This window comes from Hyaloscypha bicolor (genome assembly GCF_002865645.1).
Source record: "Hyaloscypha bicolor E unplaced genomic scaffold K444scaffold_16, whole genome shotgun sequence".
Classification (NCBI taxonomy): Eukaryota; Fungi; Ascomycota; class Leotiomycetes; order Helotiales; family Hyaloscyphaceae; genus Hyaloscypha; species Hyaloscypha bicolor.
The window spans coordinates 648,476-674,601 of NW_020194518.1; the positions used below are offsets into that span (position 1 = coordinate 648,476).

General features: G+C 49.5%; 12 protein-coding genes across 12 annotated transcripts; 4 read left to right on the forward strand and 8 right to left on the reverse strand.

Annotated features, from left to right (window-relative positions):
- Positions 1-516: 516 nt before the first annotated feature.
- On the reverse strand, positions 517-3,918 carry K444DRAFT_177698 (uncharacterized protein). The gene is made up of 3 exons (XM_024870790.1): positions 1,379-3,918; positions 854-1,327; positions 517-790 (listed from the first exon to the last, which is right to left on the reverse strand). Exons 1-3 carry the CDS (start codon positions 3,833-3,835, stop codon positions 620-622), a joined length of 3,102 nt encoding a protein of 1,033 aa, XP_024742244.1. The 5' UTR covers positions 3,836-3,918; the 3' UTR covers positions 517-619.
- A 1,176-nt stretch (positions 3,919-5,094) lies between these two features.
- Positions 5,095-6,404, reverse strand: K444DRAFT_177730 (uncharacterized protein). Its single transcript, XM_024870791.1, has 3 exons — positions 6,230-6,404; positions 6,127-6,181; positions 5,095-6,072 (listed from the first exon to the last, which is right to left on the reverse strand). Exons 1-3 carry the CDS (start codon positions 6,252-6,254, stop codon positions 5,361-5,363), a joined length of 792 nt encoding a protein of 263 aa, XP_024742245.1. The 5' UTR covers positions 6,255-6,404; the 3' UTR covers positions 5,095-5,360.
- On the reverse strand, positions 6,084-7,604 carry K444DRAFT_177746 (uncharacterized protein). Its single transcript, XM_024870792.1, has 4 exons — positions 7,266-7,604; positions 6,755-6,813; positions 6,230-6,669; positions 6,084-6,181 (listed from the first exon to the last, which is right to left on the reverse strand). Exons 1-3 carry the CDS (start codon positions 7,314-7,316, stop codon positions 6,261-6,263), a joined length of 519 nt encoding a protein of 172 aa, XP_024742246.1. The 5' UTR covers positions 7,317-7,604; the 3' UTR covers positions 6,084-6,181; positions 6,230-6,260.
- A 254-nt stretch (positions 7,605-7,858) lies between these two features.
- K444DRAFT_607901 (uncharacterized protein) lies at positions 7,859-8,368 on the reverse strand. Its single transcript, XM_024879259.1, has one exon. The coding sequence runs from the start codon at positions 8,121-8,123 to the stop codon at positions 7,893-7,895; it is 231 nt and encodes a 76-aa protein (XP_024742247.1). The 5' UTR covers positions 8,124-8,368; the 3' UTR covers positions 7,859-7,892.
- K444DRAFT_624933 (uncharacterized protein) lies at positions 8,322-8,943 on the reverse strand (the record flags this gene model as incomplete). The annotated part of the gene is made up of 4 exons (XM_024882459.1): positions 8,322-8,407; positions 8,455-8,535; positions 8,592-8,753; positions 8,931-8,943. 4 exons carry the CDS (start codon positions 8,941-8,943, stop codon positions 8,322-8,324), a joined length of 342 nt encoding a protein of 113 aa, XP_024742248.1.
- Positions 8,944-9,358: 415 nt separating this feature from the next.
- On the reverse strand, positions 9,359-11,174 carry K444DRAFT_581419 (serine/threonine-protein phosphatase-like protein 2A activator 1). The gene is made up of 3 exons (XM_024877748.1): positions 10,476-11,174; positions 10,076-10,427; positions 9,359-10,030 (listed from the first exon to the last, which is right to left on the reverse strand). Exons 1-3 carry the CDS (start codon positions 11,123-11,125, stop codon positions 9,602-9,604), a joined length of 1,431 nt encoding a protein of 476 aa, XP_024742249.1. The 5' UTR covers positions 11,126-11,174; the 3' UTR covers positions 9,359-9,601.
- Positions 11,175-11,256: 82 nt separating this feature from the next.
- K444DRAFT_177817 (uncharacterized protein) lies at positions 11,257-13,334 on the forward strand. The gene is made up of 3 exons (XM_024870794.1): positions 11,257-11,469; positions 11,529-13,090; positions 13,144-13,334. The coding sequence occupies exons 1-3, from the start codon at positions 11,385-11,387 to the stop codon at positions 13,177-13,179; spliced, it is 1,683 nt and encodes a 560-aa protein (XP_024742250.1). The 5' UTR covers positions 11,257-11,384; the 3' UTR covers positions 13,180-13,334.
- A 376-nt stretch (positions 13,335-13,710) lies between these two features.
- K444DRAFT_519115 (uncharacterized protein) lies at positions 13,711-13,878 on the forward strand (the record flags this gene model as incomplete). Its single annotated transcript, XM_024873926.1, has 1 exon — positions 13,711-13,878. A coding segment is annotated over one exon (168 nt), but the record flags the coding sequence as incomplete, so codon positions are not given.
- Positions 13,879-14,051: 173 nt separating this feature from the next.
- On the reverse strand, positions 14,052-16,362 carry K444DRAFT_659593 (polysaccharide deacetylase family protein-like protein; the record flags this gene model as incomplete). The annotated part of the gene is made up of 4 exons (XM_024886368.1): positions 14,052-14,439; positions 14,523-14,702; positions 14,766-16,010; positions 16,275-16,362. The coding sequence occupies 4 exons, from the start codon at positions 16,360-16,362 to the stop codon at positions 14,135-14,137; spliced, it is 1,818 nt and encodes a 605-aa protein (XP_024742252.1). The 3' UTR covers positions 14,052-14,134.
- Positions 16,363-18,583: 2,221 nt separating this feature from the next.
- K444DRAFT_640286 (uncharacterized protein) lies at positions 18,584-23,808 on the forward strand (the record flags this gene model as incomplete). The annotated part of the gene is made up of 8 exons (XM_024884479.1): positions 18,584-19,377; positions 19,524-19,789; positions 19,883-20,968; positions 21,080-21,117; positions 21,181-21,351; positions 21,401-22,984; positions 23,081-23,556; positions 23,679-23,808. The coding sequence occupies 8 exons, from the start codon at positions 18,584-18,586 to the stop codon at positions 23,806-23,808; spliced, it is 4,545 nt and encodes a 1,514-aa protein (XP_024742253.1).
- A 488-nt stretch (positions 23,809-24,296) lies between these two features.
- K444DRAFT_519023 (uncharacterized protein) lies at positions 24,297-24,742 on the forward strand (the record flags this gene model as incomplete). The annotated part of the gene is made up of 3 exons (XM_024873918.1): positions 24,297-24,407; positions 24,465-24,527; positions 24,578-24,742. The coding sequence occupies 3 exons, from the start codon at positions 24,297-24,299 to the stop codon at positions 24,740-24,742; spliced, it is 339 nt and encodes a 112-aa protein (XP_024742254.1).
- A 365-nt stretch (positions 24,743-25,107) lies between these two features.
- K444DRAFT_518557 (ras-domain-containing protein) lies at positions 25,108-26,028 on the reverse strand (the record flags this gene model as incomplete). The annotated part of the gene is made up of 3 exons (XM_024873878.1): positions 25,108-25,446; positions 25,496-25,699; positions 25,747-26,028. The coding sequence occupies 3 exons, from the start codon at positions 26,026-26,028 to the stop codon at positions 25,108-25,110; spliced, it is 825 nt and encodes a 274-aa protein (XP_024742255.1).
- Positions 26,029-26,126: the final 98 nt, after the last annotated feature.

The window sequence follows — 26,126 nt, forward strand, 5'->3', positions numbered from 1 at the left end:
GAAACGACGCCACAAATGACACGAATGCGATCCCAGATCGATTGTATGCCAAACGTGCTCGCCCGGCTCAATACAAGAGATAAATGTAGTTTGCAATTATTGTCCGATAAAGAGAAGTTACAAATTGGGTATAGGGTATCGTATGCCAATTTTGGTGCAAGTGACGAACTGAACCAAGGAGAATGGAAAGAAGGAGGCCTCGTGCCATTAAAGTTGTTGTGACGGGATCGGGTACACATCGCCTGGGGAGGGATTCGGAACGGTCGTTTCTTCTCTCCGAAGTATGGAGAAATAGGCCGTGCAGGAAGCTGAGAAGAGGTGAAATTAGGCGTTGACCTGAGAAGTCGACGGGGAGACATCGGTGATCGACTGGAGTGACCTGTTGGGGGAGTTTGAGTCGCTGCTATTTCAATCCGCAAAAGGGGGTGGCATACCTCAAGTTGTCTTTCTTCAAATCCTCATTCATTTGCTCCAATTGCTGTGCTGTGATTCTAGCTTTCGCTATCTATATTCCATCAAAAATAAAGCCGTCAGCAGGTTTGTCCTTTTGCGGCCGTGCAGCTGGGGAAGTCGAAGATTGAGAAGATTTTGCAAGAGAATGGTCTAAAGGAAAACAGGATTAGGAGAAAGGTTGCCGGACCGATGCTAATGCGGCTGATGAACTGTCATGCTCACCTTCCACCGCATCTGACTTAGCTGGAGCAGCATCGTCTTCCTCAGCATATTTGCTGGCAGCAAGCCCCTTGGCAGTTGTGGGCGTCTTGGGTGAAGGAAGTGCGGTGTTCTTGGTCTGCGAATTCATATCAGGATCAATTTGTGAAAACGCCATCAATCAAATGAAGGAGAGGTGTACCTTTACCTCAGCAAGCTCAGCATCCTTCACTTTGAGATTGGCTTCGGCCTCCTTCAATCGAGTTTCAACATCCGCAGCCTTCTTGGTTGCCTCTTCGACAAGCTGACCCATGGAATCATGCAAGGAGTTGTAGTCAGACTTGCTTTCCTCCTTCTGTCTAGCCAGTTCAGCCTGCAACTTCTCGAGAGACGCCTTCGTAGCTAGATGCTCTTCTGTGGCTTTTGCTGACTCCTGTTGAGCAGTCATAAGAGCTGCTTGGTGTTGGTCTTTCAAAGCTTGAAGTTCCTTGCGGAGAGCATCTGCTTCGGATGTATCTGGCTTCTTGCTCTTAGCAGCTTCCAGGTCGGCCTGAGCAGAAGCCTTTTCCATCTTCTCACGAGCTAGATCCTGCTTCAGAGCATCCAATTCAGCGTGCGCCTTGAGTAAGGAAGAATTCGTCTCTGCAATTTCGGCCTGCAACGCAGTCACAGTGGCCTGTGAAGTGTTAGCATCCCATATCACCTAAAAACTCGGTCACAGTGTTACCTTTTGCTTCTCGGCATCCGAAGACGTACTCGCTTGACTTGCCCCATGCTGCTCCTTCAGGGTGGCTATTTGTTCGGAATAGCTTGCGTGGATCTCTTTCACCTCGCTAGCATGAGTGGCGTCCACAGCAGTGGTTGCTCTGTCGTGAGCCTCGTCCAATTTTTTTGCGTGAGTAGTCTTCAGATCCTCGAGTGCCTTTGCATGAGTAGTCTTCAGTTCCTCGACTGACTTTGCCTGTGCGGTCTCTCTATCATCAAAGACAACAATAGCTGCGGCATGGTCTTGCTTAAGTTTTTCCAACTCCTTAGCATGAGTTGTAGTAGCATCAGTATGGGACTTGATGAGTTCCTCATGCTTTGCCTGAAGAGCATCCAATTCCTCCCTGACACCGGAATTGCCTTGCAACGAGTCGATTTCCTTTTGGTAGTCGTTGGAAACGTTTTCAAGTTGTTTTTGGTGCTGTTCGACTTCCTTTTGGTGTTTCTGTTGCAGCGATGCTATCTCTTTGGTCTTATCTTCGAGACTCTTCACGGTAGCGGCAAGCTCTGCCTTCACCTTATTGTGCAATTCATCCCTGCTCCTTCCATCCGCATCAAATGTGTCCATCATCTGTTGAAGAGATGTAACTTCTTGCTCAGCCTTGGCCCGATCAGCCTTTGCTGTCTCTAATGCCTTTCCATCTTCTGAACTCTTGAGCTGCAAAGCCTGAAGCTTCTTTGAAGTGGCACCAAGTTCTTCCTGGGCTAAAGCGAGTTGTTTCTGAGTTGACGTGGACTTTTCTCCTAATGCTTGAACCTCCTTGGTTGACTTTGCCAACGAATCCGAGTCAGCCTTTGCCTTCTCCTCCAAAGTAGCAAGTTCTACCTCCAATTTTGAAATAATTGCCGCTGACTCCGTTTGGTGACTGTCCAGCGTTTGCTTATGTGAAGCTTCCAAAGCGGTCTGCGCGGCAGCTGCCGCCTCGAGTTTGCTTCGAAGCTCGCTACTAGAAGCCTCATGCTTTTGGGTAAGGTCTGCAAGTTGCTTTTCGTATACAGACGAAGCCTCCGTGGTGCCCTTCACAAGCTCTGCAGAATGATCAGATTTTAGTGTAGCTACGGCAGACTCATGCTCAGCGGCTAGCGACTTCTTCAAATCGTCCAGTGTTGTCTGGTGCTCAGCGATCAACGACTCCAGCTTTGTCTCGTCTTGTGCAATTTGGGATTTAAGAGCTGTAATTTCAGCTTCCTTCTCGGCGGAAAGCTTCGAGGAAGCGGAATTGGCCTCTCTAGCACTAGCTAATTCGGAATTGAGTGCTTCAACGGCGGAGGCATGTTCAGCGGTCAGCTTTTTAAGGGCCTCCGCTGTCTCTGAAGTTCCCTTCGCAGCTGCAGCCTGGTGTGCCTCTTCGATAGCTTTCAAGGACGACTCATGAGCAGTCGCCTTAGCAGCCTCAGCCTCAGCCAATTGAGCTTGAAGTTCCTCGACATCGGCCTTGTGTTTTGCGCGCAGCTTCTCGACCAATTCATGGTGTTGTGCCCCAAGAGTCTCTTCTGTCTCGGTCACACGCTTCGCTTCCTCTTCAATTTGTTTTCCCAGCTCCAGCAATTTCTCTTGGGAAGACGCAATCTCTTTTTGAAGTTCCTCGACTCGGGTCTCGCTGTCTGCTAACTTTGCCTTCAGTTCGTCCACTTCTTTCGATGAGACGGCAGTCGTTGAGTGTGCTGGGCGTGCGGCGGGCTTTGAAGCACTTGGCGACCCTGATATTGTCGAAAGGCGCTTCTTCGTATCTGCAACAACACTGGAGGCTGCTGGCTTAGCAACCGGTGCAGACCTGCTCGCAGAAGTGCTTGAAGTCAGAGGGGCCCGCGTAGATGTACTGGATGTGCTCGATGTTGAAGGTTTGAGGGCGGGCTTAGGGCTCGATGCGCTCACTGAAGTCGCTGGCTTCCGAGCGGTGGTCGAAGAGGTAGTCGTGGTTCCTCGCTTTTCGGCCAGCGTTTCCGACTTCACAGGAGTGTGATGAGCACCTGAGGTTGCTAGAGAGGTTCTCCGAGCTGCTGCTGCAAGCGGCTTCTTCTTCTCATCACCAGATCCACCTCCTGTTGAGGGAGTGGATTTATGTCCAGCACTGGCAGATGTGGGGGCGGTGGCGCTGCTTGTCGACTTTCGAACAGAAGAACCAACAGGTGGTCGGGTTGGAGGTTTGGAAAGCCCACCAGCCGTTGTTCGAGTGGCAGATGATGTCGTGGGCTTCGTTGCAGACGAGGTTGCCGTTGTGCCTGGCCGCTTCGGAGCAATGCCACGCTTTGGGGGAACATTCTCCTTCTTGACGCCATTGGCAGCCTCCTTTGGCGGGGCTTCTTTCTCAGTCTCGGGGTCGATTTCCGATGTTACCCCAGTAGTGTCATGGTCAGATAAGATGTCCGCAGGAGCTTCGTCCTGATGGGCGACTTGGGGAGCTTCAACGTCGGCCATGACGCAGGTCGCTAGATTGGAATGGTAGGCTGGATTTGGGGGAAGCTCTAACACTGGACACTGGAAAATAATTAATGAATTAGCCTTGTTTCAACGATTTGATTTGAAGAAGCTGAAGTGATGGAGCGCAAAGAGCGGACGCGCGCCAGTCAACACGAGTGACACGTCACGGTCCATCAATGGAGTTTTCTTGACCACGACAACAAGGGAGCGCAAGTGAAGATGTTCTTGCCAGAACAGATGACCGCGATCATCCTCGATCTGCGGGGGGCTCGAAGACTTACATCGTGTTCTGCACCGCCTAATCCGTTTTTGCGGTTGCGCGAATTGAGCGGAATACGCGACTGTTGATAGCTCCGTGAATCGTATCTCTGCGTGAATATCGGCGACCAGATGGGGATAATGGTTCTTGGACAACGGGGTATCAGAATTCCGCGCTGATGAAGCGAGAGGGATAGCAGATTATTGCTATGGGACTTCGTGCAAGGAGACTGGCTCGGGAGCGGATGATTTAGAGCTCGGGGTGGTTCAGTTCAGGGGTTGCAGACCCAAGCTCCGCGATCCACGCAGCTAGCCGCTTCCAAAGGTCCCTGCGTTCGTGCAGATGTCAAAATCTTTCTTGCACCACCAGCACTACTTGATTTCTGTACGCAATTTATTCCTTAGTCTAGTGGTTGCACATAACAGAACCCATTATTATTCAGTTGTCGCTCAAGGCTGGGTTGCGCGAAGGCTAACTCTGCGATCAGCGAGTCGATTCTCCATTGCAACCTTCTATTTTTACCCACAGACCTGAATTTGACGCGAGAGCTCTTAATCAATTGTGGAAATAAGACCGCAATGGCGCATCCCGAACGAAGGCTGCTTTATTCTCCCGGTCCCGATCATTTGGTCTCAAGCTGCTGGTCCTGGTCATTGCAAGCGTTTTGTCGAGATGATATCGTCTTGAAGCTTCTTGGGGGAACTGTGGAACTTTCCCCCTAGAATCATCCATTTCTTGATTCCAATTGTTGTTATTTTGGTCTGGTTTCCAGCAGAGCAAGTAGGGACTCGCAGTGGACACATAAAGCAGCACTCATTTTCAATGTTCCAAGACAAAGTTGTACATTTCTACTCCTCTCTGAATGTACCCCCGGCTTGTGGTCCATTCTCCATTCAAAGTCGACCTTCGCGAATATCTAAGAGATTTTGAACTCTGGAAATTCCTTTCTAATACTGAGTCTAGCTAACTTTCGAACTTTGACTTGGGACATTGAAAATGAGTGGCGCTTTTTCTGGGTATCGTGAGGGGGACCAGGAGCCGTGTTCAACCACTAGTCAGGAACAGAGGGCAGTGGCTCTCGCGCCCAGACCTTTACACTTTCTAAGTGGGAGGACCTGATTCAACAGGCAGTAAACAGGCATATCACAAGCATGAAGATGATCATTCTGGTTTCTATCCAACTAGTTTTGTTTTATAGGTGGTCGATTAGACTTCAGAAGACCGTAATCCTGTATTACTAAGATGTATGATGCTTGAGCTAAATCAGAGGTTGAGTTTGAATCGAAACAAAATCCCATGAGTCCCACAACGGAATTGATGTCTGCACAGGTCCAGAGAACACACTCCCTGATACACTGGCATATTAATCATACTGCTTCCAGCCCCCACACATTTCAACGGGGCCACCCAAAGTATTTCCCAAACAGGCATTCGTGCAAGCTTTCGCTCTACCAAGCTCGTCGGAATTGGAGCCGATGCTACTGTGGCGGCATAGCAGTCTCTTCCGTGCTCAAGGCCAACGTAGTGGTAGTTAGTAACCGGCACCGCGGTCTTTCGAGATGAGGCTGCGGAGATGCAGAGTGCTGGGTTCATCTTGTGGGTTTTCAAGAGGATGGTCATGTCTTGGTCGGAAAAGTCGCCTCGAGCGTCAACTTCCAGGAAGCAGCCAATATGGCTCCACCCGAGTGTGTGCACAGGAAGGCTGGATGTTGAGGTTTTGGCGGATGAAGTAGTCCGGCGAGAGGAAGTGAGTAGAGTAGTAGAGGATATCCGTCCAGAGGTTGATGTCGAGACTGCATATTTGGATGAAGATGAGCTTGAAGAATGCACGGAAGAGGAAGGTTGTATCAAGGACATCGACGTGGATTTCGTTGTTGACGAGGTTTTCGAAGTCAAGGTTGAACGAAGGGTATAAAGATTCAATCTCAGAGCAGCACCGCATAAATCCTGGCTTGCCCCGCCACAGGGGAAAGAACTAAATAGTGTTGGTTTGACAAGATACCGGGCTACTACTAACGGAGGAGCTTACCGGCCTGAAAGAGGTGCTACAATACTCTCATAGGATAATGTATCGCCGCAATGGCCTAAACACTGTTAGATATTTAGAATAAAACACAAAAGATTTCTCTTACATTCACGACCTGAACTGCGCATCATCTCAAATTAGCATTTATTTAGAAATAAAAACATGGAGTTGAGATGGTGTCTTTTGTGGCGTTTAATTTCAAAGTCACGGGCTACGGAGTAAAAAGCTCGCAAGACATGTAAGGTTAGGAAATAATGCTCATCGAAAATAGGACTTAACATATTCTGTACCGAACATTCTATTCGACAAGTCAGCCATGTTTGCACTGTGAAGTTGTAGATGAAGAAGCCTTGCCCGTAACCTGCACAGAAGCTGGCACAAAGTTCATTCGTCATAATATTGCCCGCGGACGCCAAGTTTGTTGGAGCACGCAGAAAAGTTCCTTCCGTTTGACAGTTTGAGAACGAATACGGTCCAATTATAGGAATTATCGATGGCGTTGGAGTTTGTGGAAGGGGTGTCGTCGCACGGTAGAGTGACAACCTACTACTGCCGCCGTAAGTCTCGCTTGAATTCGCTGCCTAATAGGCTGTCAAAAGATATAACGGTGTGATTAAAGGGTGTACATTACACATGGAGAATTGCATTCTGGCCTAGTGACCCGGGCGACAAGGTATTGCCGCAGTAACACTTTCATTGTCAGTAAATTATCAACACTGGCCGGGATTTGGGCGAGATACCTCACGGCCATATTCAACGCCCCAATATTTGTAGATGCCTGCACAGTAACCGGCACAGTATTCCAAAGTCATAGAATCAGAAGCATAAGAGACGGTAGTCAGGGCTCTGACATTACTTGGCTCAGCCCAGCAACCAAGATATGTGTATGGTGTGGCTGTGGCTGTGACGGCTTTGGTGAGCCTGGCAGCCAGACCGAACAGCAAGAAGTAGGAAAGCATCATAAGAGTTGAAGTAGAGGCAAAAGAGTGCTGAGTGGCTAGCCAAGGAAGTGATCTGCAAATGAAGGAGTGACTGAGTAGGAAAAAGAGTTGCGCATACAGAGGTTCGCTTGAAGAGATTCGTTGAGAAGGGAGAGCGGATACAGTATTACCCGAGATATCCAGGGAAATATGCAGACATACTGAGATTTGATGCTGGTCGACTTCATTGGCAATAGTCGAGGGGGACTTCATAATTCTCTCGTTGAAGATAGAAGGCCTGATACTACTTGCCTTGCTTGGCAATACTCAATGTTAAGTTCGAAGGGGCGATGTTCTCATGGATCCCCATGGGAGATTGCTAAGAGAAAGTATCCGTCGGAGGGGTTGAAGTAAGGAAGACGACGAGACTGCTTAATCGAGATCGATATCAAGCAAAGTGCTCAGCCAAAAACGCCAGAGGAATCAAAGGACATCGAGTATGTATGACAAGCCAATAATGGGCAATATGGACTTACGTCCATTGCGGCATGTCACCGCTTGCCACCTGGCTCAGAAGTGGACCAAATGTCTTTGAAGTACCAGATGCACGTGATTCTATTGCTCGGGCAAAGAGGGATCCTGACCTCCACTCGTTGAGTAAATTGCCTGGTGCATCCTTCTCTCTTGAAGTAATCCCTCTGAAACAAGAAAGCCCAACGGTGAGTTTAAGTCACGATGGCAATGGAAAAGAATCGGCATCCGCGGTAGCGGACGAATGACTCGATTAATCAGACATGCAGGATTCTGACAGCCAACCATTGCACGATAGTGACACCTCGTCTCACATGGTCATATTCCCATAATTCCAACACACAGGAGGAGCAGAAAATTGAAGATCGATTTGGCTTTCGATACTGTGGGCTTCCTGGAGAGAGGGACGCAAGTCACAGAAAACCAGCCACGGAAGCGAAACGCAAATAGAAGGATCAATTGTAGACTAAGCCAGCCAACGCAAAGGGTATCAGGGTATCGTCCGTCCATCAATGAAGGCAACATAACCAGCCATTCAAGTTGATCCATGTATCGTCAAAGGGGTATTGTGAGAAAGTAAGAAACCTCCGCCATCGCATGAATATCAAAACCAGATGTAATATCCTGTTCGATGCTTCATTACAACCAACCACCTGCCATTACGAACTCCCCGCTCCATCATGATATGCTCTTGCGAACGGAAGCAACTTGTATTCGGAAGAGGTGATCGATCATCGTCAAAAGTGTTCATGCGGCAACAGGTTCCGTAGGCTTGGCGACCGCGGCAGCTGGCTCAGCGGCTGGGGTTGGCTCTGCTGGGGCAGCAGGAGTGTCTGATCAAAGTTAGGCAATGCGAGATTGTCAAGGCGGGTATACTCACCGGCAACTTCGGTCTTTGCTGGCTCAGCAACTGGCTCAGCAGCTGGTGCTGGTGCTGGGGCAGGAGTTTCGGTAGTCGCAGCTAGAAAGGACGCGAGTCGTCAGCGTAAGCAGGAAATCGTCAGACCAGTTACTCACCAGCAGCTGGCTCCGCCGGTGCAGCTTCAGTGGCAGTGGCCCCGTTGGTAGCAGGCTCCTCGGTCTTTGTTGCTGCGGCGGGCTTATCTTCAGCCTTCTTGCTCTTCTTGCCCTTCAGCAAGTTCTTGATCTTCGCCTTCAGATCAGACAGTGCGTTTGGTGCTGGCAGAAAGAATCGTGTTAGCAAAGGTACCATGAGTGTATGGGCACGTTGTAAAAGAGAGACAACAGAGCGTGGAAGGTGTACCCATCGTGCTGAGATGTTTGTCGGATGTGTTGATAAGTATCGAGAGTCTTGGAAATGCGGTGGTCGGGAGATGGAAGTGGGATGTTACTTACGAATTCCAGGCATTTTGAGAAGGAGCAAGCTAGACTTTATTTGTTTTTTGAAGAGTGGTTCGTGCGTGAGCGTGGGCGAGGAAGGAGCTGATGTTTTGTTGGGAGCCAGGAAACAGGAAACAGATTCACTCAAGATTAATGATTCAGTGACCAGACCAGGATCAAATTTGTCGCCTAAGCCGCATCGGGCAACATTTCAACCTTGTGACCGGGGCAATTCGTCCCATTTTTCTCTCCATTTTTTGAAAGCTTTGTGGCTCACTTTCGATTACAAAGTCGCCAAACACTCATCGTACACTTTCAGGGGATTTTGCATCCTGAGTCTCAAAAGAGACCTTATCCGACGGCTATTCCTCCTGTGTACTGTTACTGGTCCCCGTCCGTGTACATTCACGTGCTTTTCACTCAGTTTAAGCAGACCCATGAGTCCCGTTGTCAAGTCAGTGCTTCATGCTATGGTAGTGCAGGACTTCGCTCCTGCAAACATTGGACTTCTTTGTTGAATCGAAGGAGTTCTTCATATGGAAGTCCCTTCCTAGGTCGCTACGACCGCTCGTTGTTTTATACCTTGGTATAATCAACCACATATTGACCCACCATATGTGATTATACAAATCACTGCTGCTATCATAATAGCGATTCTTCTACCCCCTCCCCTCCCCCTATACGCCTCAACCCCCTCCAGAATCTCCTTTATTAGCCCAAGGTGCTCTCATGGGACCATCTGGTATTTGCGAAGGCGGTGGCATCGCTGCAGTTCTCGCGGTCCCCGCCAGCAACTTTCCGCCATGTCCATCAGCCCATGGTGCTCTTGTTGAAGGTTGAACGGTCGGAGCCTGTGTCCAAGGCGCAGCTGTTGCCGGAACTCCACCAACATTCGAATTTGCCCATGGAGCCGTAGCTGATTCTTGTGGAGGAAGTCGAGTTCCCCCTGTACCGACTGGGGTAGAACGAGATGTTGGCTGGCTTGTTGTGTGGATCGAAGCTGGGCCAGGTATAGCGTTTGGATCCTGCTCCCAACTAAATAATGATCCGAACGGAAAGTGCTGAACTACTGGAAACTTTGACAACACCTCTGCGTTGTACATCTTGATCATCCCCTAGCAAAGTTAGAGAGAGTAGCAGTTTCACAAGACTAATCAAACCTTGTTAATCTTCCCCCACCCAGAGCGGACTCCAGATATGTCAAACAAAATGGGACTGTGTTCCCAGAAAGGACCAGTTTTGACATCATTGATAAAGCCCACAGCTGAGAAGTACATGTTGTGCTTCCTCTCTCGATCGACAATGGCTTTCTTGGCGATGTCTCCTGGATTTGGAGAGCCAGACAGAGATCCTTCAACGGGCATAGGATCATTTTCAGTAATGGGGGGGCAGTACTGTGAAGAACCAAAGACGTAAGGCAGGAATGAATGGTCATCCAAACCCCATACCCCGTGAGACCCAGCAGGTTCCAGAGTGTAGGTAAGAATGAGGCGACGGATGACCCGCAAGTACCTAAACAGGAAATTAGAAATTTCGTTCGAAGGGATTCGGGAAACTTACGGCTCTATAATTCCGAGGACAATACTTCTTTCCAAAGCTCCATCACCAGACGTCTCGCTCGTGAATCCACCAAGCTTCCAAATGCAAGCTACAAAGGCCAAAAAGCTAAGCTCGTGACCTGTGCCATAGTCCAATCTTTGTGGACTACCAAACCCGCCAAGAAGATAGGGGGTGAGCTCGTCTAACACAGAGCCTCCGTCCACCGAGGCAGTGATGAACTCGAGTACAGCCTTGGGCAAACAGTTTTGGAGGAGGCCTTGAACTCTTGATTCAAGAATCTCATACCACTTCCTGAAGCTTACATTTCCAAATCTTCGAGGTCCCGTGTCAGGGGGGGCCTCTTCGATTATGGAATCTATGCTTTCCAGGAGTTTTTGGAGCTTTCGTACTGGCTCAGAGAGAATGAGTGGCGAATCAAGCTGCCATGTTTCAACTTGGTCTGCCTTGGAGGACTTTCTGGGACACATAGCAATATTGAGCTGCATTACGAAGATACCGATGTCCCGGTATGCTTGTGATGTGAGGAACTGGGGAACATCCCGGCCTTCATGGATTCTTTTGGCTGGGCTAACAAAAACATGAGGCTCTGTCGGGCTCAAGATAGGTAGGCTCCTTGAGGTCCGAGTCTCCGGTTCGAATTGAGAGTCCATGATTCTTATTCTATCGGTGTCTTGTTGAAATGGTACTTCTTTGTATGGCTTGTCGTTGCTGGGCCAGAGGCTCATCAACAAGCGAAACGCCACGGAACAGGGATCTGAGCTTGGGCAGCTCTCAAGGTCTTCGCAGCGCTGGCATACCAAATTCAGAGTCACTGTCACAAGAACGTTTCTTCGAGGATGATTCACACATTCCAGTGTCAGTTTTAAGTTTCTTGATTGGATATCGAGCTTCAAGGGAAGCTTCGACGGGATGCCGCGCCACAATGCACCAAGCAAAGCTGCCCCTGCAGAACAAAGGAAGCAGGCGCAACTTGACGAAGAGCACGCCGAAGCTGGTAAGTACTAAAAAATTCACTGCAGATTCACTTTCTTGACTGAGCCTGACTTTAAATAGAACATCATGGGGCTCTGACTGAATCTGACCACGCAACTCCTGGCATAAACTCGACTCCAGCGGCACCAACGACGAGCGCCATGGGTGAAGACGCCTCCAGACCTGGCATACGTGGTAGACTTTATGGACTTCTTTTCTCTAGGAAAGCTACTTTGGAAGAACCACAAGATGTGCAGCTGGTCGAGGAAGGAGTGGAAGTTGAAGGGAATGAATCGCCAATTCGTGAAGGGGAAGCGTTCCCTGCCCCATCCACACCGAGAGCACAGCCCGCAACGGCGGAGTCGCCTATACCCAAGTCTCCAAGTCGAGTCTCTGGTTCTCTTGCAAAACCTGCAAAGCGAAAACGCACCTCCAATTCCGAACGGCAAGACCTCTATGAGGTACCGGCAGAAGCTACACCAGACAGCTCTGAGCAGGAAGAAGCTCCTGCAAATAGGCCTGCCAAACGTGCCCGAGGAAATGGCAGAGCAAAACCTCCTCTTAAAATCCCAAAGACAAGCAGAGGTCACATATCTTCACATCAAATCCGTCAGACAAGGGGAAACCGTGCGGCAGAGGGAGAGGACGTGGAGATGACGGCTGATGTGCCTGCATCTAGTCCAGTCAAAGGAGTCAGAGCCGCAAATTTCATTGAAACTGAGCAGCCAAAGTCAAAGAAGCGCGGCCGACCACCAAAGAATAAGAATCCTCCATCGGAGATGGCCCAGCAGGCTGCTTTTCGCAACCCAAAAAGAATAGCATTCCTCGATCGTGCCATTCCAAAAAGTGTGGCGACAGCGAATCATCCAGATGTTAACCTTCAAGACCCAAGAGACGCCGATGAAGGGATTTCTGATATACTCCTCAATCCCAGTCCCATCAAAGTGGGTGCGCAAGAGTTAAGACCGACAGTAGGGATCGCCCAGCAAAAACGACCTCCCAAGCCCAAACACCATCTTCCGGCTACGAACGGGATGCCAGAGCTCTCTGCTGATGAAGAGGAGTTATTCGTCAGCAATGGTAACCCGGAAGAAAGGGCAGAGGTTCCGAATGAGTTGGAGGATGAAGAGGAGCAAGAGGCGGGTAATCAAGATTCGGATGAGCCCCATCGGATTCCCTTCGATCCGAAACTTATTGACAGATTGTGGGAAACTTCCAAACATGTCGGCAAGAAATTCGATATGAAGGAGAAGACCTGGCCGCGAAAAGGGAGGACGGAAAAGCTCTGGACTGGCCCAGGAAAGAGGATGGCCAGACAGCTTCAGACAATAATATCCGGCTACGAAAATCTAGAACAATTGAAATCATCTCGGAATAAGCGTGCGTTTCGCGATGCACACGAAGAAGTCGAGAACGTGTTCAACATTCTCAGCAAAGAGGCGGCGATTGTTCTGGCCGAGAGATTTGCCCCAGACTCCGATGCCAAGAAGGAAGAGGCAATGCTAACAGATCTATATTTCAACATTATACCAAAATGCATTCATGCATTAAAAAACGTTGTCGCAGTCTACAACATTCAAGGAACAATGACGGCGGCTGCTTTGGAAGAGACTCTCAAATTAGTCGATTTGCTTTATGACCTCGTAAGTACTGCTATTAGGCAGCCAAAAGAGATCCAACCTAAGCCCGAGGGAAGCATCTCATACCAAATATCTCAACCCACTCGGTATAACTTACCCGAAATCCGCAATCTGCAAAAGATGATATCAGCCGAGCTGAGCTTTCGAGAGCGTGAGAAAGAACGAGCCAAAGAAGAGCTTCTGCGACCTGAGCGTGAGAGGCAGCTTCTAGAGGAGCAAGAGCGGGAGGATGCCGAGATACTTCGAAGGAGAGAGGAACGGCGGAGACTGCAGGGGGAGTCTTGGTGGGCCGTCCGCAACAACTACTTTTCAGGCTCCTGGAATCGGATGCTCCAATCCGATATCGCCAAACTCGAAGCTGTCAAGAAGGGGAAAGGGAGGCAGGAGTCGGTGGAGTTAGGCTACCCCCCTATGACTAGAGCACAGTCTCGTCGTGCAAACAGCGAAGAGTCTGGCCAGGGAGTGGAGCGTGTCAGCGTGTTCCCCGGCAATAACATCAAAGCGAATAGCAGTATGAGCTTGCTGTCGAAGGAGGATACCCTCGTATTCATTGATTGTATGAGATACGAACAAGGTAAGGAGACTCTTCGTCGTTAACCTAACTTAAATTCTAATGATATGTAGGTGCCGACAGATATGAAAGGGCAGCCGAGCAAATCGGCAGAAGCATGGATGACGTCTTTGCTTTTGCCAAAGAATTCCAGGAAGCTATGGACCTGCAACACCAAGAGGGAAATTTCAACGAGGCTCGAGATAGCTGGACCTACTCGGTCTGGGTCGAGCAGGAATAAATTGGCGTTTATCTGGGAAACAAGGCGTTTCTAGGGGTATCACTGGAGTTTATTATGGTCACACATGTTTTATGATACCCGAAGGTCATGGGAGGTGTGCTGTAAGATTCATGCATGGTTTCCCTTCAGGTCCGCAATTCGGCGGAAGACTAGTCAGTATGGCTAGTCAGTATGGCTAGTCCAGCAAGCAATGTCAGGAGCATTATCAATCTCTTGCTCTTCCATTGTCCCACTAAGCCTGGGACATTCTCAGTTCTCAAAGCTTCTGCCCCTCTCTCCACTCCCTAGCAACATCTTCATACCTACTAAACTCCACCTCTCCTCCCCATCCCTTCAACCACTCAATCATTTCATCAATCATCCCAATCACATGCGCCATACCCGACGTATCTGGGTGCAGCACGAGCGGGAAGATGAAATTCCCTTTCCCAACTTTAAGCTCCGCGGCATCGTGTTCATGGTAGAGAAAGTTGAAGCGTGATTTCCACATTGAGAGGATTGACGATGTGGGCACGTAGCCGTGGGAATTGGGGGCTGCGGGGAGGAATTGCATTGGTGTCACTTATGATGCGTTAGTAAGTGTGGAGGGGCTAAGGATGGGGAAATAGGGGGTAGAGGGAAAGGGGAGGGAAGAGGGGACAGACTGTCTTCCATGTACCAGTTACATGGTAGTTCTACGAGTGTCTTTCCTGTTGGTGATGAAGGCACAGGAAGAGGTTTCATCCAGGATGTTGCTGAGACTTCGGGGGAGAAGTTTATTGGTTTGATAGGTGGTGTTGAAGGGAGGAAATATGGCTCCGAGTCGTGGTGAGTTAGGGAGGTATCTTGTCTTCATCAATTCCTTGTTTGAAGTGGGAGAGTGTGGGAATTGAAGGAAGCACACTGACCATAGAGAAACCCATGTTCTTCCAGCACCTTAACGGTATGTTCTCGTATCTGATAAAGTGGTGCTCGCCATCCTCTTGGCTTTGAGCCAGTGAGAGAAGTAGCAAGCTCCACGCACTTTGCTATCACTTCCTTTTCTTGGGACTCTGTCATTTGAGCACCGCCTTCGTGCGCATAGCCGTGGCAGCCTATTTCCGCACCACTTTCGAGGATCATTTTGGTTTGAGTGGGGAAAGTTTCCATCGAGTGCCCGGGGATGAACCAAGTGACGTTCGAGGAGATCTTATGTTTCTTGAAGAGCTTCAAAAGACGTGGGACACCGACTTGACCGGCAAAATATCCTGAGGAGTAGTCGGCCATATTGTTATTTGCGGTCGCACCTGTGCCGAGAAATCCGGACACGGCGTCGAAGTCGATGCTAAGCAGGATTTTGATCTTTCGAGTTGGTGGTGGGGAGAGTGAGGGCTGGATGATGGACTGTGCTTTCTCCATCATGCGTGATGTGATGGTAGACTGGGTGCCAGACATGACCTCCTCCTTCTTCCACACCACTCGCCCTTCCATGCCTCCGTCTACACCCAGGCACTCGCCAGAGATGTGTCCAGCAGCTCGGTGGCTTGCTAGAAACACCATCGCTCGAGCTACGTCCTCTGGCTTTGCAATCTTGCGAAGCGGGACTGTTGCTTGGGCTTCAGTCCACAACTCATCTGGCTCGTCAAGTCGTCCCTCGATGAGAGGGGTGTCGACCCAGCCTGGCGCAACCGCATTTATCCTCGCTTTACTGTTCAAACGAACGATTTCATTCTTCACTCCTCGGACAAGACCATATTGGAGGCCTGCTTTACCAGATGCGTATTCCGTATGTCCAGCTTGGCCGAATTTGCCGGTCTCTGATCCCGTCACGACGATCGCTAGGTTTTCAAGTTCTTTGCCGGTTGAGATTTGGACTTCTTCCGCACTGAGTAAGAAGTGCTTTATTGTTAGGAAGGTACCTCGGATGTTAGTATTGTAGGTCTTTTCCCAAAGTTCCAGGGGAATCTTCCAGATCGGGTAGGAGTTTGACTCGTCAGTGATCCCGGCGTTGGCAACAAGGATGTTGATTGGACCATGATGTTGTCTGGCTTGCTGAATGCAAGACTTGGTGGAATCTTCTGAGGATATATCTCCTATAACTATAAAGAGATTTGGTGAAGTGGGGAGGTTGGTGATGGGTCGGAGGTCGTGGGCTGTTACTTTGCAGCCCTGATCTAGACATGATCAACATTCGATATTTGTGAACGAAGTCCTGAGAGACCGAGCAGGATGAAAAGTCCCAGTATTCAGCACATTAAGAGTCGTCGCTAAGAGAGGAGACGTTTAAGACGTTTTATCCGAGGAAGCTTTGGAAGTGGGGTAGAAGCGGTGGGGGAAACTCCTTAAGCTCCACGAAATACCATTGCGAAATTTCATTTTAAATAGGACATAGAGCCAACAACTCGAGATGAAAATTTGTTTTGAAAATTTGTACATACCAAGGAACTCTCTCACTGCCTGGCTCCCAATCCCACCAGCAGCTCCAGTGACAAAAGCATGGAGTCCTTCAAGGCCGAGGAAAGACATGATAGGAGTATCTTGCGAGAACTTTCTAGTCCTTTGCCTTGAATTGTGTAAAGAGATGAATTGGGCAATAGAAATAGAAAGATATCGAAATACAGAGTTGTATGACATTGAATAACGTCACTTACAAACAACTTCTCTTATCGGATCTCGCGGCCGCTTGACCTTGACAAAATTTCACGCAGAACAGATGCTTAACGAAGTGGAAGTCACAGGGTCCCCTACACTTTCAGGAATTCGGTATCTCATAACATGCATGACCCACCAGAACCGCTCTCACTAATTGCAAGAGAAAAACCCTGGATTTTAAAGATCAAGGTCTCGTGACCATTACACGTGACTCTACCGGAAATCCCACCTTTTTCGGCGTCTGTGCAGATCTCCAGCAGGGTTGTTCAGCCACAATGTCACCAAGGCTTCGACACCGTTATTGACGACATCAGTGGCTGCCGAGATAGCATGAACGCAGAGTGAGGTCATCGAAATGCCCAATCGCAACGACATGGAAAACAATTTCGAGGGACCCTTAGGGGTCCACTTGGTCCTAAGGGTCCAACCACGATTCCAAGAGGGGTCAGATTTCAGGGTTCGGCGATTTGCTTTTCCCATGTCTTGTGTAACGAGGGTAAGCTTTCCAGCCCTATTTTGTGCGACGCTAGCCGACCAAGAGACTCTTGACCTCAACTCTACTCTAAGCCCAGAAGTCTAGTCTGCCATCTGTTCTCATCTAAAACTTATCCGGAAGCAGGATGATAGTTAGAAGCCAAAAACGAGTCAGCTACAAGACGCACAGTGCAATAAGCATGACCCCAGCTGCAGACCTTCCTGCAGCGCGCCTTCTTCCCAATAGGCATGAAGCAGTCCCAGCGTCCACCGCCACTCAAATTTGGCCCAATGTCAAGGATCAGGTAGCGAAGGCCAGGGAAGAAGCTGGAGAAGTGCAATGGAATCTTGGAAGGCATTCGGAGCTTCGGAGACAAGGCTCTGTGACCAAGGCAAGCCATTTCCGGGGCTGGCATCTCGCCACCTCATCAAGCCAGCATGGCCCACAGACAGACACAACTTGATGCGAGGACAGCGCAACTACCGAACAGTGAGTGTGGTGAGTGCACTGGTGTGGTGGCTTCGTCTCGGTGCTACTGTACGAACGTACAGAACGTTGCTCGTAAGATTATGCAAGTATGCGTGTGGGTAAAATAATTGAAACCGAACGCCCGTTCCGCGCCACAGCAAACTGGCGGCTTCCTATTTGCCCGCCAGACCAAACTTGGGCCATCAATCAATCCACCTCTCGCCTAGCACCGCAATGCCTCCATTGGTGGAGCCGATGAGGAGGAAATGCTCCTGCGTATAGGGAGGAGGCATCGGGAAAATACTCAAGCACAGGCGGAACGGGGCAGAACAAACGAAAGAAGCAGGGTTCCAAAGGCACGTGCAAGTCGCATCGTCGATACAAAGTCAAAAGAAGAATTCGAGATGCTGTGGAATACTGTGGTATCAAATGCTCAATGACGAGTACTCCCTCCGAAGGCGCGGGCGGGAGAGCACAATGGAATGGCAGCGGCTGCTGACCCAAATCCAAACCCTAAACTCCCACGCCGATCCACACAACGGACTCACAACGGGGGTGGCCAGGGCCGGGGGGTAGTTATGGGATTTAAAGATGGCTTTCGCTATCTGTGCCAGACTCCCAGCAAGCCCACCTGCAGTCTGTGCCGTGCGCCGACTTACGAAGTAGTTCCTGGGCCACCAGGTTCCGCTCCGAGCACCCTGAGGGACTAAAGCGTTAAGTGCGTTCGCCACCTCGAACCTCTCCTAAGTGACAGACAACTTGACAAAACCATCCAGGGACTTTAGTGACCTGGGCGGTGTCGCCCAGATCTCCTCCCTCTCTCCGTAGATCTTTCCTGCTCCAACCCGGCGTGCACAATCGTCGACGGTAATACCTTCGTTACTTCACAATCCGCCAGCACCGCGTGCCAGGCTAGGCAATTGAGAAGAGCAACCCTTATTTCCTTTGTCTTCACTTCTGCAGACGGCTCGGGAGGACGACTACTTGACCTTGATGCATGCCCCGCGTTGGCCATATCTCTGAGAACCTGCCAGCACCGACTCAAAGGTGCTTTCATGGCAGAGTGCCTCTTCCGGGAGCCACCTAACCTGGAAAGACGCCTCGAATCTCGCGAGCGTTGAAATCTTTGAGACGTGGCCGGGACCGAACAAGATGGAGGACGGGGATCCCTCAAAGGGGGCCGAAGCAGCTGTCACTGCCGAAAACCCCTTCCAGCGAGAACAAAACTCCGAGCCGATTGGAAGCCATGCCAGGACGTCCTCAAATCCCACTCCAGACTCTGCTGCTTCCGAGTCCCGGGACAGACCTCGGAAACCACGGTTGTGGACGTCCGACGTACAGAACCCCTTCGTTCCTCTCCATAACCATGACAGAGGAATTTCGTCCTGGAGTGCGAGTTCAGGCAAGCAGCTTGGGAGCCCGGGCTCTGCTACCGATCGCGTGTTCCCAATACGGAGCGTTGTGAGTGTGGACTCTTCCCAGACGCCAAATACATTGCCAGGACGAAATTCGAGTGAACAACAAGACTACTTCCCTCCTGCCGCTGGACATGGCAATGCCGCTGGTCACCAATCTCGCCAGCCATTCTCTGAAACCAATGGCAAACTCACTCCACAAACACAACCATCTCCTCGATATTCAGGAGAGCGGATCAGAGGCGAAAGGAAAAAATCCACCCCAATTGCTCACAGCGATTCGGACAGATATGGCGGCGGCCTTCGAATGCAATTGTTCAGTGACGCTACGTCCGAGAAGTCAAATGAAAGTCACTCAGTTAGTGCTCAAAGTACCATGAATGCAGCCTCTTTGGGAACTCAGACCCCTGCGGAACAAGAGAACATTTCTGGACTGGTGACAGCGAGGTTCAAGCATATTGTCACCGCAGAGGGCCATGCTGTGATCACAGGGCGCGACGGGGAAACCTTGCAGAGGTGTGAGGATGAGCCGTAAGTATACTTTTATTTGAATGCTGAAGTTGAATTCAAACATGCAATCGAATTACATTCTCAGTGCACAACAAGAAGTAAAACACCACACTGCAATTCGTTTTGTTGTTATGGAATGCTAACATGTGTTGACATTTGTATTTCAGAATTCATATTCCTGGTGCGGTACAATCTTTCGGTCTTCTGGTCGCTTTAGAAGAGGAAGAGGAAGGTCGGCTGGTCGTAAGAGTTGTGAGTGAAAACTCGCACCGTATTATAGGATATACTCCGCAGGATCTTTTTAAGCTCCACAGCTTTACGGATATTCTGAGCGAGGAGCAATGTGACAACCTCCTAGATCACGTTGACTTTATCCGAGATGAAGAGGCAGATCCGGCAACGAATGGGCCAGAAGTCTTCATGATCTCAATCCGTGGGCCTAGATCAAGGAAGAACCAAAAACTATGATGTGCAATGCATATCAACCCCTCACAACCCGAAATCATCATTTGCGAATTCGAACTAGACGATGATCAGACGCATCCCCTTGTTCCTCCTAACGAGATGACCCCCGAACCACCAGAAGACACATTACACAACAACCCTACTGCGGAAGAGATTGCCGAAAGCACGCACGTTACAAGCAAGCCGCTCCGAGTTCTGAGGAGTGCGCGGAAAAGGAAAGGCGAGGCAGCTGCTATGGAAGTATTTAACATCATGTCCCAAGTTCAAGAGCAGCTTGCGTCTGCGCCAAACTTGGAAAAGTTCCTAAAGGTTCTGGTTGGCGTGGTGAAGGAGCTCACTGGATTTCATCGGGTTATGATTTACCAATTCGATGGCGCATTCAACGGCCGTGTCGTGACTGAGCTCGTGGATCCTCGAGCTACCAAGGATTTGTATAAAGGCTTAAATTTTCCAGCCTCAGATATTCCAAAGCAGGCCCGAGATCTTTACAAAATCAATAAGGTGCGCCTCCTCTACGACAGAGACCTGGAAACGGCTCGTCTAGTCTGTCGTACTGTGGAGGACCTTGAAACACCTCTTGATCTCTCTTTCAGCTACTTGAGAGCAATGTCACCAATACACATCAAGTACCTGGCAAACATGGCCGTACGATCAAGTATGAGTATTTCGATTAACGCTTTCAATGAACTGTGGGGTTTGATAGCATGCCATTCCTATGGCCCAAAGGGCATGCGAGTCTCGTTCCCCATCAGGAAGATGTGCCGACTTGTAGGTGATACCGCCTCGAGAAATATAGAGCGACTCAGCTACGCGTCACGACTGCAAGCCAGAAAGCTCATCAATACCGTCCCCACCGAAGCCAACCCCTCTGGATACATCATTGCTTCATCCGACGATCTTCTCAAACTTTTTGATGCTGACTTTGGACTTCTGTCGATAAAAGGAGAGACAAAAATCTTGGGCAAAGTTGATCAGTCTCAGGAGGCATTAGCCATGTTGGAGTACCTTCGACTTCGCAGAATAACTTCTGTGATCACATCGCAGGATATCAGAGAGGATTTTCCAGACCTACGGTACCCTCCCGGCTTTGATGTTATTGCTGGCTTGCTGTTAGTGCCATTGAGTGTTGGAGGGAGTGATTTTATAGGTGTGTAATAAGGTTTCACTCCGAGTCCCCTTCCATCACACATATGAGATGTAAAAATTCAAGCTTTGCAGTTCAAACCTCATAGAGAATCACACACTGACTCTGTTCTAGTGTTCTTCCGCAGAGGGCAAGTGAAGGAAGTGAAATGGGTGAGTGAAACAAGACAGAATGCTGTTTTGGTTGACATTCTTTCAATACTGATTGTCTAGCAGGCTGGCAATCCCTACGAGAAATTCGTCAAAGAAGGCACGGAAGGCTATCTCGAACCCAGAAAAAGTTTCAAGACGTGGAGCGAAACCGTGGTTGGAAAATGCCGTGAATGGACTGAAGAGCAAGTAGAGACCGCTGCAGTCTTGTGCTTGGTTTATGGCAAATTCATTGAGGTAGTGATGACCTCCCTGAGCCATACTTCTTGCTGATAAATTCTGCTAGGTCTGGAGGCAGAAAGAAGCCGCTTTGCAAAGCAGCCAGCTCACCAGGCTTCTCTTAGCCAACTCAGCGCACGAGGTTCGAACACCACTGAATGCCATCATTAATTACCTCGAGATTGCGCTCGAAGGAGCACTCGACCAGGAAACGAGGGACAATCTCGCAAAATCCCACTCAGCTTCTAAGTCATTAATATACGTTATCAACGACCTCCTAGATTTAACGAAGGCCGAAGAAGGCCAAGACTTAATCCAAGATGCAATATTCGATCTGCCTGCAACTCTGCACGAAGCCACCGATTCCTTCAAGGGTGAGGCGAAACGAAAAGGCCTCGAATACGAAGTCATCGAGCATCCCGGCGTTCCTAAACTCGTCCACGGTGACCAACGGCGAGTGCGGCAAGCGGTTGCGAATATTACAGCCAACGCAATACAACATACCAGATCTGGTTGGGTCCATGTCGAAATATGGCTTCAAGAAATGCTAGAAGACCGAGTGACTGTCGAGATCGTCGTGCAGGACACCGGTGCGGGGATGTCAAATGAGAAGTTGGATGCCTTGTTCAGAGATCTAGAACAAGTGACAACTGATGGTGATGAATCCCCTGATGGCTCTGAAGAAACCAGCCGTCAAATCACAAAGGACAACCGCACCTTGGGGCTCGGCCTTGCCATGGTGGCCAGAATTGTCCGCAACATGGATGGTCAGCTGAGACTGAAGTCAGAGGAAGGCAAAGGGTCTCGTTTCGTTATTCAGCTACCATTTATCCTACCTGAAGACGAAACAGCTAGCAGGACATCTTCAGTGAAATTCAAATTTGAGGCGCCAGCCATGGCAACCCCTCCACCCCCTGCTGCAACTGAGGGAGAGGTAACTCTTATTGACAAGACCAATTCTCTAAGATCTGATGGCGTTGTTCGAAAACGAAGTATCTCGGAAATTGCGAGTCTCCATAGTTACAAGAGCGGTTCGAGCAACAAATCTAACAAGAGTACGAAGAGTGAGGTTGATAGACTCATCGATGCTATCTCAACGCCAGTATCTGTTGGCGAGCCAGAAACAGAGAAAAGAATCATGCAACGATCTACTAGTAGGGGGAGCGGACACAGTCGCAAGAGTGCTGGTAGCATTGGGACACCGTTGACTCGCGCATCTCTGTCCAACACCAGACCAGGAAATTCGAGTCGTTCGAAATCTAATGGAGCGCCAGAGCATCTCCGTGCGCCCATGGATGGTCCAGCAGGGTCTGAATTCGTCACCGACAATAGGACTTTGTTGAAAGCGATCAGAATGCCCGAAGATTTTGTGGCTAGCCCAACGGATGGATCGGCGCCACAAACAGCTTCCAGGGTATTGTTCGATATTTCTAACAACGACGGTACGGCGAAACCAGAAACTACCAAGCAATTAGACGCGAACCATCTTCAGATCTTGGTAGCAGAAGATGACCCCGTCAATAGCAGAATCATTCAAAAACGTTTGGAAAAGAGCGGCCATGAAGTGCACCACACCGTCAATGGAGAAGATTGCGCAAGTACTTACGGAGATAAGCGGGCATTCTTTGATGTGGTACTTATGGACATGCAAGTGAGTATCTCACCGATGTCCCCATTTCTTCTGTCCATCCCAAATTTTTTAGAAGCTGCTCTTAAAACCTATGATCTCTAATGCTGACATTTGTAGATGCCTATCGTTGATGGACTTACTTCTACCAAGATGATAAGATCGTTTGAGAAGTTACACTCGGGAAGTCATCTCTCAACGCGCGCTTCTGGCAACGGTCGAGTACCGATTTTCGCTGTGTCTGCTTCTTTAGTTGAGCGAGAGCGACAGACATATATTAATGCCGGCTTCGACGGTTGGATTCTAAAGCCCATCGATTTCAAGCGTTTGAATGTCCTCTTGCTTGGTATAGTCGAGGATGACACCAGACACTCTTGCCTATACAGGCCGGGTGAATGGGAGAGAGGAGGCTGGTTCAATCGACGTCAGCCTTCGGTGATAGAGACGTCGACAGTTCCATCAGAGAAATCGCCGGTGCAGAGCCTACATCCCAAGGACGTCGCTCAGTCTGACCCTGAATCGCAACATAGCAGCGAGTCCGGCTCAACAACACCGAAAATGGACAACCAACGGAAGCCTCTTATCCACGATGAACGGTTAGACACGGAAGCTGACATAGATGGCTTCCTTCCTGCTATGAAGAATAAGAGCGCGAAGGACGTCACGAGCGATAGTACAACATGAGCTTCTTCCATACCGCATGACTTAGCGCTTCTAGGCGCACAGGATTTCACGAAATATGGCATCCTGGCTGGAGAAGATTTTTTTTGTTGCATGCACATATGCAGAAGCCTGACAGGGTCGGGACATCTTTCGGTCTTGCAGTAACACTTGAGCGGGAGTTTTGATTGGTGTTGGAGAGGAACCAGCAATGAGACACGGCTATGTTCAATGCTTATGACGGTATATAGGAAGGGAGGTTGGCTCTGCGGAGTTTTCTGATAAGCATTTCTATGGGTTGCATGACGTGCCCTCTTTCTATAGGACTCGGTGTCTTATATATCCAGAGAGGTGGTAATGAGATGTGTAAAGCGATTTTTGCTTAGGGGTGAGCTCGAGGAGGCACTTGCCAGAGCTACTCAGTGTATCCGAGTAAAAGTGGCAAGTCAAGCTAAGAATTCAAACACTCGTTCAACAAAAATATCACAATGCAATGATTAACACCATTCGGGATTTTAAATCATAAGGAGAGACAAAAAGCGAGCATCGTTGCGGCCGTCTTTTAGCGGAAAACATCCACGCCAATCAGCATCCCCAAAATCCCGACGCGATTCCCACTCACCCTCGCGTCTCCTGCAGAAACCCAAACTCCACCCGAGGTCCAAACACAACAAAAATGTCATCGGGCACAACACGTCCTCCAGCCTCGTCGTCGACGACTGCGCAGCCGGCAGAGAAGACTTTCTTCGAGCAGCAGCGCGAGGTGCTGTTGAAGGAAATTGGCGTCGTAAGTTATCAAGAATGGGGAGGGGGAGCTGGATGCGAAGTGCTGACGAGAGGACAGAGCTTCGAGCATGTGTTGGCGAATATTAATAAGTTGAATCGGGCGATGGAGGGGGTTATTGCTGTGAGTTAAGAGATATTTTGGGGGAAGAGAGGCTGAGGATTGATTGGCAGGTTGGCAATGAGTTCAGTTCGGTCGAGGCGCTGTGGAGCCAGTTTGAGAATGTGATGGCGAAGGACCCCGATGCGGAAGGGGACGGGCAGCATACTGAGGAGGGGGAGGAGGGACATAGTGGGGAGGAGACGGAGATACATGAGGGGAATGGGCGGAGTTGGTGAGGGTGAAGGGCGAGGGAGGTCACGGCGTCTGGGATCACGATACCCGGTGGGCAGTCAAATTGAGGCATGGGAATGGGAACGGGAATGGTTGATGGCTGTATTTATTTCCTTGGTTTTACAGGGAAGTCATGATACATAAGAAACCCCTATTGTGCACTACCAGCACAGGTCCATTCCCTATTACTGATCAAAGAAGACACACTATGAAAGGAAAGTCGGTGTTCGAGAAAGGAGTCTAGAATGCTATCCGGTCAAGGCACTGTGCTCTTGACAGCAGCCCTCAACCATCTCTCGCAGATCTAGCGCCTCGTATGCAATCGTTGGTCATGTCAATATCGTAACAGGTCGTGGTATAAGATCAGTCATTAGAGGATCTTGCAGCTCCGCTTCTTCTTCCTGATCGCTCCTGTCTGGCCTGTTCCACCATTCTCTTGTTGGTATTGTTGGTTACTTCGATCATTGGCGACAATGGTATCGATTGCCATATTGAAGATATCGTCCACGCCGCTCATCTCCTTGCTGCTGCACTCCATGTATCGTGCTCCCATCTTTTGTGCTACACCCATTCCTTGCTCTTGAGTCACCGGGGTCAGTCCTTGGGTTTTGAGGAGGTCAATGCAGGTACGTTTCGTTCGGAGATCTGTTTTGAGACCGACGAGAATGAGAGGAGTGTAAGGGCAGAAGTGAAGGACCTCGGGGTACCACTATGAGATAATCAGCAGATAATTCTCGAAAAGATTAGAGACGCCTCACCTTGTCCATGACGTTCTCGAGCGAATTAGGGCAATCAATGGCAAAGCAAACAAAGAGAAGATCGGTCTCTGGATACGAAAGCGGTCGTAGTCTATCGTACTCTTCTTGACCGGCCGTGTCCCAAAGGGCTAACTCGACTGTCTTGCCGCTTGACCGATGGGTTGGGAACGCGATGTAGTTCTCGAAGACCGTTGGCACATATTTCTAAAAGGTCAGCTGGACAATTCTGCCCTGGATGCAATATATATTACCTCTGGGAAGTAACCCTGGCTATAGCTGATCAGAAGGCACGTCTTTCCGCAGCCTCCATCACCGACGACAACGATCTTCTTCGAGTACGCTGGTCCCTCTGTAACATGCGTAGCCAATGACTCTCTACCAGTAGAGCCGCTCATCATGGTGCTGACAGTGCCGTCGGAGGCTCTGGCACCTTGCTCTCGACGTGTTGGCTTCCTTCTTGGTGCTTCGTATTTTTCCGACATATCTGAACGTCGGTTGTACTGGAATTCGTTTTTCTGATATTGCGTCGCCATGGTTATTGACGGCGTTCCGGTGCCGGGCAAACGCGTACAGAGGAGTGAATATCGAAAGTTGTGTCAATAATGTTAATTATTCACCATAGTATGTGAAG

Excerpts from the sequence above, each read along its gene's own strand:
- K444DRAFT_581419 (XM_024877748.1), bottom strand. The coding sequence starts at position 11,125 with ATGGACTCTCAATTCGAACCGGAGACTCGGACCTCAAGGAGCCTACCT. Across the intron at positions 10,428-10,475 it reads GTCCTCGGAATTATAGAGCC|GTACTTGCGGGTCATCCGTC; the intron begins GTAAGTTTCCCG and ends TTTCCTGTTTAG. Across the intron at positions 10,031-10,075 it reads GGTGGGGGAAGATTAACAAG|GGGATGATCAAGATGTACAA; the intron begins GTTTGATTAGTC and ends TAACTTTGCTAG.
- K444DRAFT_607901 (XM_024879259.1), bottom strand. The coding sequence starts at position 8,123 with ATGGATCAACTTGAATGGCTGGTTATGTTGCCTTCATTGATGGACGGA.
- K444DRAFT_177698 (XM_024870790.1), bottom strand. The coding sequence starts at position 3,835 with ATGGCCGACGTTGAAGCTCCCCAAGTCGCCCATCAGGACGAAGCTCCT. Across the intron at positions 1,328-1,378 it reads CGGATGCCGAGAAGCAAAAG|GCCACTGTGACTGCGTTGCA; the intron begins GTAACACTGTGA and ends AACACTTCACAG. Across the intron at positions 791-853 it reads CTGAGCTTGCTGAGGTAAAG|ACCAAGAACACCGCACTTCC; the intron begins GTACACCTCTCC and ends ATGAATTCGCAG.
- K444DRAFT_177730 (XM_024870791.1), bottom strand. The coding sequence starts at position 6,254 with ATGATGCGCAGTTCAGGTCGTGAAT. Across the intron at positions 6,182-6,229 it reads GCGCAGTTCAGGTCGTGAAT|GCCATTGCGGCGATACATTA; the intron begins GTAAGAGAAATC and ends AACAGTGTTTAG. Across the intron at positions 6,073-6,126 it reads GTAGCACCTCTTTCAGGCCG|TTCTTTCCCCTGTGGCGGGG; the intron begins GTAAGCTCCTCC and ends AACACTATTTAG.
- K444DRAFT_177817 (XM_024870794.1), top strand. The coding sequence starts at position 11,385 with ATGCCGCGCCACAATGCACCAAGCAAAGCTGCCCCTGCAGAACAAAGG. Across the intron at positions 11,470-11,528 it reads CGAAGAGCACGCCGAAGCTG|AACATCATGGGGCTCTGACT; the intron begins GTAAGTACTAAA and ends GACTTTAAATAG. Across the intron at positions 13,091-13,143 it reads TCGATTTGCTTTATGACCTC|CATCTCATACCAAATATCTC; the intron begins GTAAGTACTGCT and ends GCCCGAGGGAAG.
- K444DRAFT_177746 (XM_024870792.1), bottom strand. The coding sequence starts at position 7,316 with ATGAAGTCCCCCTCGACTATTGCCAATGAAGTCGACCAGCATCAAATC. Across the intron at positions 6,814-7,265 it reads TCGACCAGCATCAAATCTCA|TGTTACTGCGGCAATACCTT; the intron begins GTATGTCTGCAT and ends TGACAATGAAAG. Across the intron at positions 6,670-6,754 it reads CAGAATGCAATTCTCCATGT|TAGGTTGTCACTCTACCGTG; the intron begins GTAATGTACACC and ends CGGCGGCAGTAG.